This window comes from Ostrea edulis, chromosome 4 (assembly GCF_947568905.1).
Source record: "Ostrea edulis chromosome 4, xbOstEdul1.1, whole genome shotgun sequence".
In the NCBI taxonomy this organism is placed as follows: domain Eukaryota; kingdom Metazoa; phylum Mollusca; class Bivalvia; order Ostreida; family Ostreidae; genus Ostrea; species Ostrea edulis.
In genome coordinates this window covers 21,044,665-21,059,370 of record NC_079167.1, presented here as the reverse complement: position 1 = coordinate 21,059,370, position 14,706 = coordinate 21,044,665, and the positions used below count along the sequence as shown (strand labels likewise).

Below are 14,706 nucleotides of genomic sequence, written 5' to 3'. Positions count from 1 at the left end.
TATATTCTAATAGCCCTGGTTTCACAGATGTGCGGAAACTTTACCGAATGAAAATACTCAAAGTATTTTAGGAGATATTGCCAGTTAAACGAGTCTATTCCATCAGTTTAGATTAGTATTTTTTTCGAGTTCGGTCCATTCCGGCAAGGTTTTTCAATATACCTCATTAATTTATTTCCAATATGTTTACATATTCGAATAACCCTGGTTTCACAGATGTGCGGAAACTTTACCGAATGAAAATATATTAAGTATTAGTGGAGATATTGTGATTTTAATTATTTGTCAATACTCTCATTCCGGCGTTTACACCTTCCCAAATAACTCGGGTGTATCTCGAAACCGGTGTAGCGCGCATCAATTCAATTGTTGATACCATTAATTCATTTGAAGAAATCATTAATTCATTTAAAGTGCGCATCAATTCAGCTGAAGAATTAATGCTAGCATCAATTCAATTAATGCGCGCAATAATTCAGAACTGAAGATACATATTTGAGTTTATGTTAATTTGGCGCTCCATAGTCCTGTGGCTTTCGAATAGGGAAAAATTGTCGACATTTCAGTCAAATTGGGAAAAATCAATTTTATCGTAAATAAGTTTTTAATTCATATCAAACATAATAATATCTTTATTTTACACATCTAATTTTCTTTAACCTTCTAAAATTGTTATAACTATTCTATCCAAATCTTTGTTAAGTCTTATATATATTATCCACATCGAATGTTTATTTTTTTCAAATACGTTTTTTTAAGAGAGAAAAGGACCAAAATTTTGACCCAAAATGGGCCTTAAAAAATCACTGTGTACGGTAAAAGCCCAATGAAATCATTATCATTGAATGCATTATCACAGCTACAAAAAAAATCGCGTTAACTAATTCGCGTTATATAACGCGATTTTTTTCCAGCTTCGAATTTTAAAAGAAATTGCTGTGATTAAAAAATACCGGAGGCTTTATTTGCAACTTGCTAATAAAATCTCGGACACCCGTGTATATCCTAGACCACAGGAACAAGTTTTGTCTGTAACACAAAATTATAGGTCCATATATGTGCCTAGACCAAAATGTTATGGAGTCGAATTAAACTGGGATTAAATCGACAGACGGAAGTAGATAGATTGTAATCTTGTGAATTTGTTATAAGGTCTGGACCTTCTGATTCAATAATTCATAACTATGTCTGGCAAAATATGAAAATGCTTTAAACAGATTGAATAATGAATAGGCCCTATCGCCAGTATTTAACGGTGTATATAGTCCACGAGTGGACTTTGATCAATGCAGCAACGTTTATGAGCATGTGACTTGCTTACTGTGACACAACTGTGACAACATGTAAACGATATGGACACGAGGATGTAAACTTTGTGTTGATATAATGCCAGCTCGCAAGAAAGTGAAAATGGTTGAATTTATGAAGTGACTGGACAGTAGACCGGAGCTGTAAACAATGTACTTGTACACGAGTGTTGTGGTTGTGTTTAACTTGTTGCTGTTTATGAGTGTGCGGTGTGTTGCAAGACTAAGAAAATGTGAGCCACTTTTATTTGTAAGAGATCTGGACTCGGAAGATACACATGTAAAAGAAAAGCCTTCTAAGGAGTTGAGCAACCTTTTATCCAACAATGTTACAGAAAAATACAAAGGTAAACTCGTGCATATTCACACCTAAGATCGATATATTAACCCACAGAAGCAGGAACTTGTCACTATAATAATGACAATATAGAAGCAGTGTCACAGGGTTTTAACACAATCTTAGCAAAATAATAGGAGTACTACTAATACTCCTATTCTACTATATACACAAGTTTGTAAGCTTGCTTGAAGATTGTGTCAAACCCCTGTGAGTATATAAGACCACTTGCTACAGGGTACATGTAATTGTTCATTTAATTTCTCATATCTCCCAATAGCTATAAACAACAGTGGGGGAAGTTTGTAATAGAGGTGTACAGGTAAGTAAGGGAGGGGAAATATAACGATTTTCAAACATCATATAACATATATACAAGTTCCTAATATTGTAGGTATGTAATAGTTGTACAACCAGAATAAGCCAAAAATATATATCAACCCATGCATCCAATTTTTGTGTGTAGCAATCAAGTGTTTTGACATTTGTATTATAAACAAACTGTAGGTATTTTCCCAGTTTTAAATGACACTTTATTTTCTAACTGACCAGTACAAATACTGGTTAAAATGGTCATATTACATTTCTTTTTTGGTAAAGATATTGAAGGCAAAAATGTTGGAAATGTAAATTATGTTGAGATAGTAATTGATTAATTAGCATGACAAGGAGGAGAAAATGTGGCAATTAGACATAGGTTTAATTGCTGATTGTCAGATATAACACCAGATGTCAGATCACTTGATGAGGGATTCAGGGGAATGAGTTTAATTAAATCCTGGTCTGTGATTCTTTGAATCTTGTTAAAAGGTCAAGGTCACTAGGTAAAAGTTTTTGAAACCAAATTAAAGGCTTGGTCATGTGAAATATATGCATGAAATATCAATGCCCTATCCCTCTTGGTTCAATAGATATAGCCAAAATTAAAATTTCTGAAAAATAGGTCAAAGTCCAAGGTCAGTGACGGGTTGCTAGGTCACAAGTCTCCATACCAAATGAAAGGCCTTTACATACATTTGGTATGACAGAGCTCTGGTATGTCTTCAAGGAGTGAGGACATTTAAAGTCAGGGAATTAGAATTGGTATACTGTAGACCCTTCTTGTTTGATTGTCCATACCAGATAGCTCAGTTGGTATTGTCCAAGAGCACCTGGCTAGAGATTCAGGGGTCCCAGTCTGGTCTATTGGCGTTAAGGTTTAAACGAGTGTAGTTGGAACACAGAGGTACTGGCAGTGAGATGGCTTTCATTCCTATTGCTAGGTATAACATTCGTTGGTAGAGCACCTGTTAAGATGGAATGAAGATTACTGGGAGTGAGATGACATTCTTGTTGCTAGGCTGTTGGTAGAGCACCTGATAAGTGACTCAAAGGGCATGGAATTATATCCCTGTGTGGTCTGTCATAGATTTCCTCCTTCCTGTTACAGACCTTTGAGAGGTTGATTCATGTCGCAAAAGAATGATTAAATAAATACCTGTGACTGTTCAGACAATTTGACTGGTTTGGTTACATGTTACTCAACAAAAAGGGAAACGAATTGCATTACCGCCCTCCCATAATCTCTGCTAGTGATGTACCATTTAAATTACAGAGACACTTGTACCAACTTTAAACATTAGTTAGCGCAAGAAAGGTTTCCTCCCATTCCCATGGACTGAGTTTGAGTCTTAATGAACGTTTTTGAGCACTGGCCTCTGTATCAGGACTGTGTACTAGTCCAAAGAGTAGTGGGAGAACTATGCTGGTCTAAACCAAACACAAAGTCCGTATTAGTTTCAATTTTGAAAAGAACTTTGAAGAGAGAGTTAAGGAATATGTTAAGTTTAGTTACCTATAGGGTTTCAGTCAAAATTAGTACATGTGTTAGTATAATATAGAAACACAATTATAATTTTAACAGAGAGTCAATAATATTGATGAAGAACACAGGCCTGATGGTCTTGTATATATGACAGTACTAATTTTACCAGCCCAACTCCGGGTTTACTCAACTTGATCTTTACCAGTGGCTAATTTCGAAGACAGATTGGTCTTTATGGCTCAAAATTATTGCATTTGTTCATTAAGCATTCCTTTCATGTATGTATATATTTTAGAATTATAAAGTATATTCAATTCTACAGAGAAGTTTAAAGTGTACGTGTCAAACACTGGCCCTGCTGTCATAGGATCGGAGATCGATTTTCTGGCCGAGCTTTATACAGAGATAGTAGACATCGACAAAAAGCACTTCCTGTACCACTGGATGAACGATGCCGACGATTCAGAGAAACTGGAGACAACTAACAACTACAGAAGCAATATATCGTCTTACATCTTCGATTCAGAACTCATCTTGCCCAACAAATACAAAATGAAAGTGTGTGTCTACAAACGACACAAAGAAAATTTTGTGATAATTGGAGAAAACCACACCATGTTTGAATTAACAGGTACTATGAACAATTGATAAAGTATTTCCCCATTGACTTTAAATGGCAATTCTGAATAAAATATGGAAATAAAGTTTTATATAAAATGGATTAACAGCAGCTTGAAGTATTGTTATGTAACAGAGACACACTTAACTGTTGTAATATACTGTAAAAAAGGTTATTTACGTGTGAGGGAAATTTATACTATTTTGCAGTCACGTAATTAGTGTGTAAATTTCCCCCACATGCTTAGTTCTAAATATATTGTATTCAGATACCATGTATTTTCCCCCCATGCATAATGTTGGACGTGGAAAAACGCGTACTTCACCCCCAGCGTAAATAGCCGCTTTAATAGTGCAGTAAATACATGTATTTCACATTATAATCATCTGCAAATGACGTTTTCTTTTTAAGCAACATTGAATGGGAGAAGTCACATCCATCAAAACCTTACCTTTAACAGCACGAGTCTGGACATTTTTTCGACAAATAGAGTGATACAGTACAGTGTGAATTTGACAGACAAATTTCACTCCGCCCCACCCTACTGGTTTCATTTGTTTGTGGACGGACAGCGTGTAGAAACCAAAGAAAATGTCAACTTCTTTGATTTCATCCACAATAGTACAGGGATGATTCAGGTGAAAGTTCAGGTGGTCATGGAGTCATTTGGTACAGAGGGCAAGCTACAGGGGAACTGGTCCAGGTCTATTTATTTAGAAGGTTAGTATAACATAGTTCTCGGATTAGTAGTGGGAAAATAAAAAACACAAGTAAATGAAAAAAAATGTGATTTTTACAACTGAGAGTACAGTTAAACCTGCCTAATCCAGCATACACTGAAAATAAAAGATAGATTTACATGTAGTATAGTCAAACTTGCCTAATATATCTATCATGTCTATAGTGGTGTCTGTGCTGTAGATGTCTTGGTTCAATATCTATAGTGGTGTTTATACTGTAGATGTCTTGGTTCAATATCGATAGTGGTGTTTGTACTGTAGATATCTTGGTTTGATATCTATAGTGGTGTTTATACTGAAGATGTCTTGGTTTAATATATATAGTGGTGTTTGTACTGTAGATATCTTGGTTTGATATCTATAGTGGTGTTTGTACTGTAGATATCTTGGTTCAATATCTATAGTGGTGTTTATACTGTAGATGTCTTGGTTTGATATCTATAGTGGTGTTTGTACTGTAGATATCTTGGTTTGATATCTATAGTGGTGTTTGTACTGTAGATATCTTGGTTTGATATCTATAGTGGTGTTTGTACTGTAGATATCTTGGTTTGATATCTATAGTGGTGTTTGTACTGTAGATATCTTGGTTCAATATCTATAGTGGTGTTTGTACTGTAGATATCTTGGTTTGATATCTATAGTGGTGTTTATACTGAAGATGTCTTGGTTTAATATCTATAGTGGTGTTTGTACTGTAGATATCTTGGTTTGATATCTATAGTGGTGTTTTTGCTGTAGATGTCTTGGTTTGATATCTATAGTGGTGTTTGTACTGTAGATATCTTGGTTCAATATCTATAGTGGTGTTTGTACTGTAGATATCTTGGTTTAATATCTATAGTGGTGTTTATACTGTAGATGTCTTGGTTTGATATCTATAGTGGTGTTTATACTGTAGATATCTTGGTTTAATATCTATAGTGGTGTTTTTGCTGTAGATATCTTGATTTGATATCTATAATAGTATTTATACTGTATATATCTTGGTTTGATATCTATAGTGCTGTTTATACTACAGATATCTCGGTTTAATACCCATAGTGCTGTTTGTGCTGTAGATATCTTGGTTTAGTTATGAAGTTTTTCTTTCAGTAAAATTTTGAAAAATGACTATGAATTTAGTGCTTCTTTGCAAAACAAATTTAGAAGTTTTTTATGTTAATTCATTGATAGGAAATTATGTTTGCTGATTTCATTCCATGATACTTAATTTTTCCTATAACTTGACATTTGCCTGACTAGGATATAAGGTGGGTGTGACCGGTCGACAGGGAATGTTTACTCCTCCTAGGCACCTAAACCCACATCTGGTATATCCAGGGGTCCCTGTTTGCCCAACTCTTTTTTTATTCCTTGTAGGATTTATGGGATAGATCACTGTTTGTTCTCTTCGCCTTTTCATTATATAAAAGAGAAATGGAAAAAAGCAAATTCCTAGAATAAAATGAAAATTTAACAGCAGAGAGACTTGAGCATTAAGTGTAATACAGTATCAACCACTCAGGAAAATATTAATAAAATTTTCCCCTCTTCTATTGATAAAGATTTCTTCTCTTGTAAGTTAATAAGTATCCCAAAATGTGATTATTCTTTCAATCAGTATGTTTAGAACATTCATAGTTTCATTCATCTAAACCATATTCAGTCAATGAAGTTTTACTACATATTTGAATTTTCATGTAAAAGTTGTGGGTTTTAAAAAAAAAATCTGTTGTATTTTCACTTTTTTTTTTATCGACCAGTGGAAGCAGTCACATTTTGATTACTATCCTGTGAGCTTTAATTATATTATATATGTGTGTTACATCAGTGAAGCTGTCATTTTTTGATTACTTGATATTATATGTTACAGTTATAGAGTGACAAGTGTTTCCTTTGTTTAGATTCTACTGTGAATAATTCAGTGAAAAATTGATTTTCTCTGCAATGCTCTCTAAGCTGACTTGTTCATTTTAATTCTGACATTTCTTTTCTGCTGGACTGCATTCAAGATTGTATCAGCTAGCCTAGGGGCTAGGTATGGTGGCTGATTTGTGACATTTTACAATTTGTCGTCTTTCCATTATTTTGAGGCAAAAAGTAGCTAATATTATCATTTTGATGTCTTTTCATTATCTTTGGGACTGAAAGTCTCTAAATATTGTTTTGTTGTCTTTTTGCCTTGAAATAATAAAAAGACGATAAAGTGTAAAATGGCACAAATCAGCCACCATACCTATAGCCCCTAGGCTAGCCCCTACGATCTTGAATGCAGCCTAGCTAGGTTTCATTTACACATACTACAGTCTACTCGGGATATATTGAAATTTGAAGGACTGACCTGAATTGTTGATTATATCCAAATTCAATATAACCAATGCTGAACTATAGAAATAATGTTACTGGGGATTTATTCCAACTCCAATAGAACAGATAGTTCATTACAGACAACTTCAATATAAATGGAATAGACATGTAGTTTACTCAGAAAGGTCACATGACATTGTACAGTTGTGGAAAAGCATAGGACCTTTAGTTTAAACATCATTAGGTATAACATAATCAGGATTAGGCATCAGGCCGAGCATATAGATTGTATAGGCCTTTATCATAAATAAAACCTTTAGCTTGTTGAACATAAGACATATCCCCCCCCCTTCCACAATAAAACACTGACTGTGAATTATTTATGCTGTATCTTTAGATATTCATTTGATAGATAAATTTAATGTTTACTGCATTAAGTAAATGTTATCATGAGATTGATTGGCTGAATAGCTTATCCTTTGTACAGTATATCACAGTGTATTGACTTGTGTGTACTACATGTCAATATTACACCCCAGCATACTTTAGTTATCAGATGCAGTCTGTACTAGGCACTCGCCAAGGTTTTATTGGGTCATTAGTTTATGATCAGCTGATAACACTTTATATGTAAATATTGTCACTCCTCGTGTAACTGAAAATAAAACTTACTAGAGTTTTATGCTCATTAAAAGTTCAGAAAAGTTATCAAACCTGAGAAAATAATATGCTGATGTTTGAAAAGTTGCAAATATTCATCTTATTAGAATTTATTTTGTAATATTGATTCTATTCTGCACTGCTGTTTGTATATACATGTATACATATAAGAAACATGTCGTTACCAATCTGTTTATGATATTTTTTATTTCATACTAGTATGCATTTGTGTGTTGTATATAGAGTCAATACTAGTTAATGTTATCAAGGAATGGCAAGTGAATCACTGAAATGTGCAGTCAATATCAGATAGACAGGGCTCTATAGGGTTTTGTCATAATAATACAATGTTATCTTAATACTGTGACCCTTTACAACAAACACTAACTAATAACTATACACGTACATGCAGTATTCTCATCAAGCTTATAATCATTACCTACAAAGATAACTTAGTGATTGGTCGACCTTCCATGTGTATATCATGAAGCAGTGCGCTACAGGTTAACATTGTCCTGTATTGAGGTATATTTACAATGTTGGGGTCACAAACTCTGACTTATTTTCTGACCACTAGGAATGTAAAAGGGAATTCATGATGTTGGTTACTCCCTTGTGTAAATTAAACCTGGTACATTCAACATAATACATCTGTACCATTTTATCTAATCTCCTACCTCGGGAAGGGGTGACTTTGACTTCAAAATGACATTGAACGAAATTTTTGTCTTATTAGAATTTGACCGTTACATTTATTTATATTTGTGTAAATATATATATATATATAGAATAGATGGTATCAAATTTCAACAAAAATTTCGTGACTATTCGTCAGAAGTTGACCTGGGGTCACTTTTATCCACATACATTTTATGACCAAGCACAGCAATTAATCTAAATAACAATAGAATTTCTGATCCACTCACTTTGATCACTGTACATAGAAATCAAAGGGATGTGATTTATTGAAGAAAGATGTGTCATTTGTTTTGCAAAAAATGTTATTACAATATTAATGTAAATATTTTAAACTTGCAGATGAAGTACAGAAAGTTAACATTGTGTCTGATTCCAAGATTATTACTGGCAACCCTGTTAAATTTAACATCACTTTTGATGGAAGGTTAGTAGAATATCTTTATACACTGTTTACAGTGATATCTATCATTAGATATTACTCTATAATGCCCTGTTACAGTCATTGTTTACAATGATATCATTAGATATTGCTATATAACGCCGTGTTACAGTCACTGTTTACAGTGATATCATTAGATATTGCTCTATAACACTCTATTACAGTCACTGTTACTTAATTACAGTGATATCATTAAATATTGCTCTATAACGCCCTGTTACAGTCACTGTTACCTACTTACAGTGATATCATTAGATATTGCTCTATAACGCTCTATTAGAGTCACTGTTTACAGTGATATTTATCATTAGATATTGCTCTATAACACCCTATTACAGTCACTGTTACTTAATTACAGTGATATCATTAGATATTGCTCTATAACACTCTATTACAGTCACTGTTACTTAATTACAGTGATATCATTAGATATTGCTCTATAACACTATTACAGTCACTGTTTACAGTGATATCATTAGATATTGCTCTATAACACTCTATTACAGTCACTTAATTACAGTGATATCATTAGATATTGCTCTATAACGCCGTGTTACAGTCACTGTTTACAGTGATATTAGATATTGCTCTATAACACTCTATTACAGTCACTGTTACCTACTTACAATGATATCATTAGATATTGCTCTATAACACTATTACAGTCACTGTTTACAGTGATATCATTAGATATTGCTCTATAACACTATTACAGTCACTGTTTACAGTGATATCATTAGATATTGCTCTATAACACTATTACAGTCACTGTTTACAGTGATATCATTAGATATTGCTCTATAACACTTTATTACAGTCACTGTTACTTAATTACAGTGATATCATTAGATATTGCTCTATAACACTCTATTACAGTCACTGTTTTTACCTAATTACAGTGATATCATTAGATATTGCTCTATAATGCCCTGTTAGTCACTGTTTACAGTGATATCATTAGATATTGCTCTATAACACTCTATTACAGTCACTGTTTACAGTGATATCATTAGATATTGCTCTATAACACTCTATTACAGTCACTGTTACCTAATTACAGTCATATCATTAGATATTGCTCTATAACACTCTATTACAGTCACTGTTACTTAATTACAGTGATATCATTAGATATTGCTCAATAACACTCTATTACAGTCACTGTTACCTAATTACAGTCATATCATTAGATATTGCTCTATAACACCCTATTACAGTCACTGTTACCTACTTACAGTGATATCATTAGATATTGCTCTATAACACTATTACAGTCACTGTTACCTAATTACAGTGATATCAGTAGATATTGCTCTATAACACTCTATTACAGTCACTGTTACTTAATTACAATGATATCATTAGATATTGCTCTATAACACTATTACAGTCACTGTTTACAGTGATATCATTAGATATTGCTCTAGAACACCCTGTTACAGTCACTGTTACTTAATTACAATGATATCATTAGATATTGCTCTATAACACTCTATTACAGTCACTGTTTACAGTGATATCATTAGATATTGCTCTATAACAGTCTATTACAGTCACTGTTACTTAATTACAGTGATATCATTAGATATTGCTCTATAACACTCTATTACAGTCACTGTTACTTAATTACAGTGATATCATTAGATATTGCTATATAACGCCGTGTTACAGTCACTGTTTACAGTGATATCATTAGATATTGCTCTATAACACTCTATTACAGTCACTGTTACTTAATTACAGTGATATCATTAGATATTGCTCTATAACACTCTATTACAGTCACTGTTACTTAATTACAGTGATATCATTAGATATTGCTCTATAACACTCTATTACAGTCACTGTTACTTAATTACAGTGATATCATTAGATATTGCTCTATAACACTCTATTACAGTCACTGTTTACAGTGATATAATTAGAAATTGCTCTTTATCACATACTTGGTAATGATTATGCAGATTCTGTACTGTGTGATACGGGTGACGTCACAATTGCTGATATCAATGACTGGTCCGAAAACCCATATCACATATCAGACCGGCGTGCAAAAGTGCATATCAAGCTGGAAATTACGTATTCGCTCATAATAATCAGTGTATCAGAGTTTTTACCATAGTAAATCAAGGTAGGCAATGTATCAAATATTTCTTAATCTATCTTTAAAATCCAATAAATTAACAAGAATAAAAAGAATAGTACCTAAATGTAAAATCAGCCCTTGAACCCATGTATCAGATTACCCCCCCCCCCCCCCCCCCCTCTCAAAAACACTATACTGTATGTACAGTATACAAGATTTATCAATAAGTATAAAAAATGTGCAGTATATGATAAATAGAATATTATATGCTAAAATCCATATCATATGTCATATCAGCCCTTGAGGCCCCATATCAACCTTCGGGCCTTTGGCCCTCGGACTGATATGGGGCCACTCGGGCTGATACGACATATGATATGGATTTTAGCATGTATTATTCTCTATATAACACTCTTTTACAGTGACTGTTTATAGTGATATCATTCGTTATTGCTCTATATCGGCCTGTTACAGTCAATGTTACCTATTACAGTGATGTCCGTATCTGCTGGAGGATAGTGGATCTCGATAACAACACTGCACACAACAGGTCATGTGATGGGCCGCTGTCCAGTGGATGGTTCCTCACCCCAGGGGTCGTCTTGCCCCCAGGACAGTATATTGCAGATGTTGTGGTTACTAATGATGTCAGCTCTGTGAATCATCGCAGTGGCATCAATGTAGTTTATAATGGAGGAGGTAAATGATAAAAAAGTTAACACATTGAGACATGAAGTAAGACTGTACATTGTACAAGGTCATTTTGGAAAGATCAGGGTCACTCAGAACATTATAAATGTTCCCTATTTCAACAATATTTGATATAAAAGTTCCAATTTCTAAAACCTTTCATCAGAAATTAATCATAATTGGGACATGGGACTTGGACCAAGGTCATTTTGGAAAGGTCAAGATCACTTAGAACATATACCTTTTATAATGATTGATTGATTGTATATCCTTTAACATACCACTTGAGAATTTTTCACTGATATGGAGATGTCCTTTTGTAATGAAAAAGTTCCTCATTTCAACAGTTTTTGAACAGGCATTGATCATATATCACATAAATAAATAACGGGTAAATGACTTTCAGACAAAGGTTACATGAGGTCATTTTGTAAAGGTCAAGGTCACTCAGAACATATACCTTGTATATGAAAGAAATCTTCATTTCAACATTATTTCAACAATTATTGATCTTTTGGATAAAGGTCTTTCAAGGTCATTTCGGAAAGGTCAAGGTCACTCATATACCCTATATGAGGTAAAAGTCCCTAATTTCATTATCCCGTGAGGATCCAGGTTAGAATAGGTCCTCAGTACCCCCTTGCTTGTTGTAAGAGGCGACTAAATGGGATGGTCCTTTGGATGAGAACGCAAAAACTGAGGTCCCGTGTCAAAGCAGGTGTTGCACAATAAAGACCCCTCTCTGCTCAATGGCCTTAAGCACCAAGCATATAGGCCTAAATTTTGCAGAGTGACGTTCAACAATATTCAATCAATCCCTTATTTCAACAGTTTCTGATCATATCTCGCCACACAAATGCAAATGACATTCAAGGTCATTTAGTAAAGGTCAAGATCACTCAATATATACTTCATGTACAAAAAACCTTCTATTTAAGAATTATTTATCATTGTGTCATTCGTCATATGAAGTAGTTCATTTGTTTGATGCAGTTCGGGGAGCATATATCAGATTTACTGATACTCTTGTTAATGGTGTATTCCAGGATCGGGAACCTCCTCCCCTTTGGTCGTACCTATCGTCTTCAGCATGCTGGGCATGGTTGTCTTACTGTCAGGGGCTGCCTACATTGTCCGGCTGAGGAAGAAAAAGGACGTAGAGGTTGCAGATTTTGATTTCCATCCAGAGATTCAGTCCACAGGATTCCGGATATTCCAGATGATCCGAGGGAGTATTAGTGACATGTTTCAGCGTAATGAATATGTGAGGAGACACAGACGTGCTAAATATCACCAGACTTTAGCAAGGTCCTATGGTTCTCTAGAGGACTCTAATGAAGTGTTATGAAAACAGAAATGAAGCATTCATTGTTGAACTTGACTTCTGATCAAACATATTGATATTACATTGGATATCATTTTTATACAAATGTTTATTTTTATTCCAGTTAGTGTATTTTCATTTGGACTGTTTTGAGTTTTGCTTTATAGATATGTCCATTCCAAACACAAAACCTCACACACACTTCTATATAAATGCTTTGGAATTATCTAAGCTAACTTTCCATACTGGTGTATATATTTGCAGTATATTTACTTTTGTTGTTTTTATTGATATTAGCATTACTCACGACTTTCACTGTGTATCCCAACACTTATGGATTGTGATATTGAATAAGGAATACAAGTATGAAATTAATTAATTTGCATAGTTTTGCACTAGAGTATCTGTCATTTCCCCCCAAAAGAGGAACCTGGCATGATGTTTTAAATTTGTGGACAAATTATAATTTATATTTTGTTTTGGAGTAGCAATGGGCCACTTTTGGCTATTTTGAAATTGGACAAAACTGTTTTTCAATGTGTCTGGTAAAAAACGATTAGAAGATGCAAAAATTCCCATGTATACAGTGTTCAGAAAAATGTGTATGTTTATGGCTTCTTTGTGTTATATAATATTTAATATTACATTTCACTTATGCTATGAAAACTGTATTACAAATGCTTGTAAACATTTTGGTAGTTTGTTACATGCTGCCTGCTGTTTCTAGGTTCTTAATTAAATATCAAATGTGCCATGTAGTCATACACTCTGTGATAAAAAAGCTTCATCACCGATCTTTTGTCGTGTTGCAGGCTATATTATTTGTTGTTATATACCAGTTAAGCACTATTGTAAAATTGTACATAAAATTAAAATGTTCTGAATTCATGCAGTGATTTGTTTCCTAATCAGTATGTCTGGATCCCTCTATACAATCATTGTGTGGTAGCTAGGTTATGTACTACAACCCTCTGTGCAATCCTTGTGTGGTAGCTATATTATGTATGGGTTGTACAAAACTTTTGTTTTGAAATACTGTTTGTCAAAATGCAGCACAATGTTTGAAAATAAAACTTTTGAAATGTCTGGCTGTGGATTTCTTATATTTTTAAACTGCCACTTGCTGGGATCAGTCTAAGGATATTCCAATAAAAAAATACTTACATGTATTAACCACTTGATTAAACTGGCGGCCTCCACATATTATCTGACGGCAGCCATTTCATTTATATGGCGGTCGTCACTTGATTTATATGGCGTCCGCCAGTTATTCAGCTCCTCTCTCTCTTCGAAAATGAAAGGAGTGCTATCCCTGAAATCTACGGAAGCCGATGGGTGCCAGTGTATAGAATTAATATGCATTTAACTGTCGGCCGCTACTTAAATTATACATTACGACTGCCTATTTCAAAAACAATTCAATTCATACTGCTGGATGATTATTTTTGAAAGATTTATAACAGTACGCAGACAAATTTCATACTCCTAAATTGAAATTTAACATAAGGGGGGGGGGGGGGGGCGCTCCGTTTATCCTTCATCAGTTTATTCATTATTACAAATTCACCAATCATCACTACCAGCAAAAGAGTGGGGTGGCAGCCATTCTGTCAATCAATCTTATTTTACATGGGAAAATAACTCCGTTTGCATGTGAAAATGAATAATGTAAAAAAGTGGAGGGTCAACCCCATGGCTCTATGGGCCCTATA

The 14,706-nt window shown here is 34.0% G+C and overlaps 1 protein-coding gene across 1 annotated transcript; it reads left to right on the top strand.

Annotated features, from left to right (window-relative positions):
* Positions 1-873: 873 nt before the first annotated feature.
* LOC125671193 (uncharacterized) lies at positions 874-14,080 on the top strand. Its single transcript, XM_048906719.2, has 6 exons — positions 874-1,654; positions 3,771-4,079; positions 4,479-4,787; positions 8,795-8,879; positions 11,474-11,679; positions 12,717-14,080. The coding sequence occupies exons 1-6, from the start codon at positions 1,459-1,461 to the stop codon at positions 13,016-13,018; spliced, it is 1,407 nt and encodes a 468-aa protein (XP_048762676.2). The 5' UTR covers positions 874-1,458; the 3' UTR covers positions 13,019-14,080.
* The last annotated feature ends 626 nt before the right edge of the window (positions 14,081-14,706 follow it).

What these genes read in the sequence shown, in the direction of transcription:
- LOC125671193 (XM_048906719.2), top strand. Translation starts at nt 1,459, where the DNA reads ATGTACTTGTACACGAGTGTTGTGGTTGTGTTTAACTTGTTGCTGTTT. An exon ending in CACCATGTTTGAATTAACAG is followed by an intron (nt 4,080 to 4,478) that starts GTACTATGAACA and finishes TTTCTTTTTAAG; the next exon opens with CAACATTGAATGGGAGAAGT. An exon ending in AACATCACTTTTGATGGAAG is followed by an intron (nt 8,880 to 11,473) that starts GTTAGTAGAATA and finishes TACCTATTACAG; the next exon opens with TGATGTCCGTATCTGCTGGA.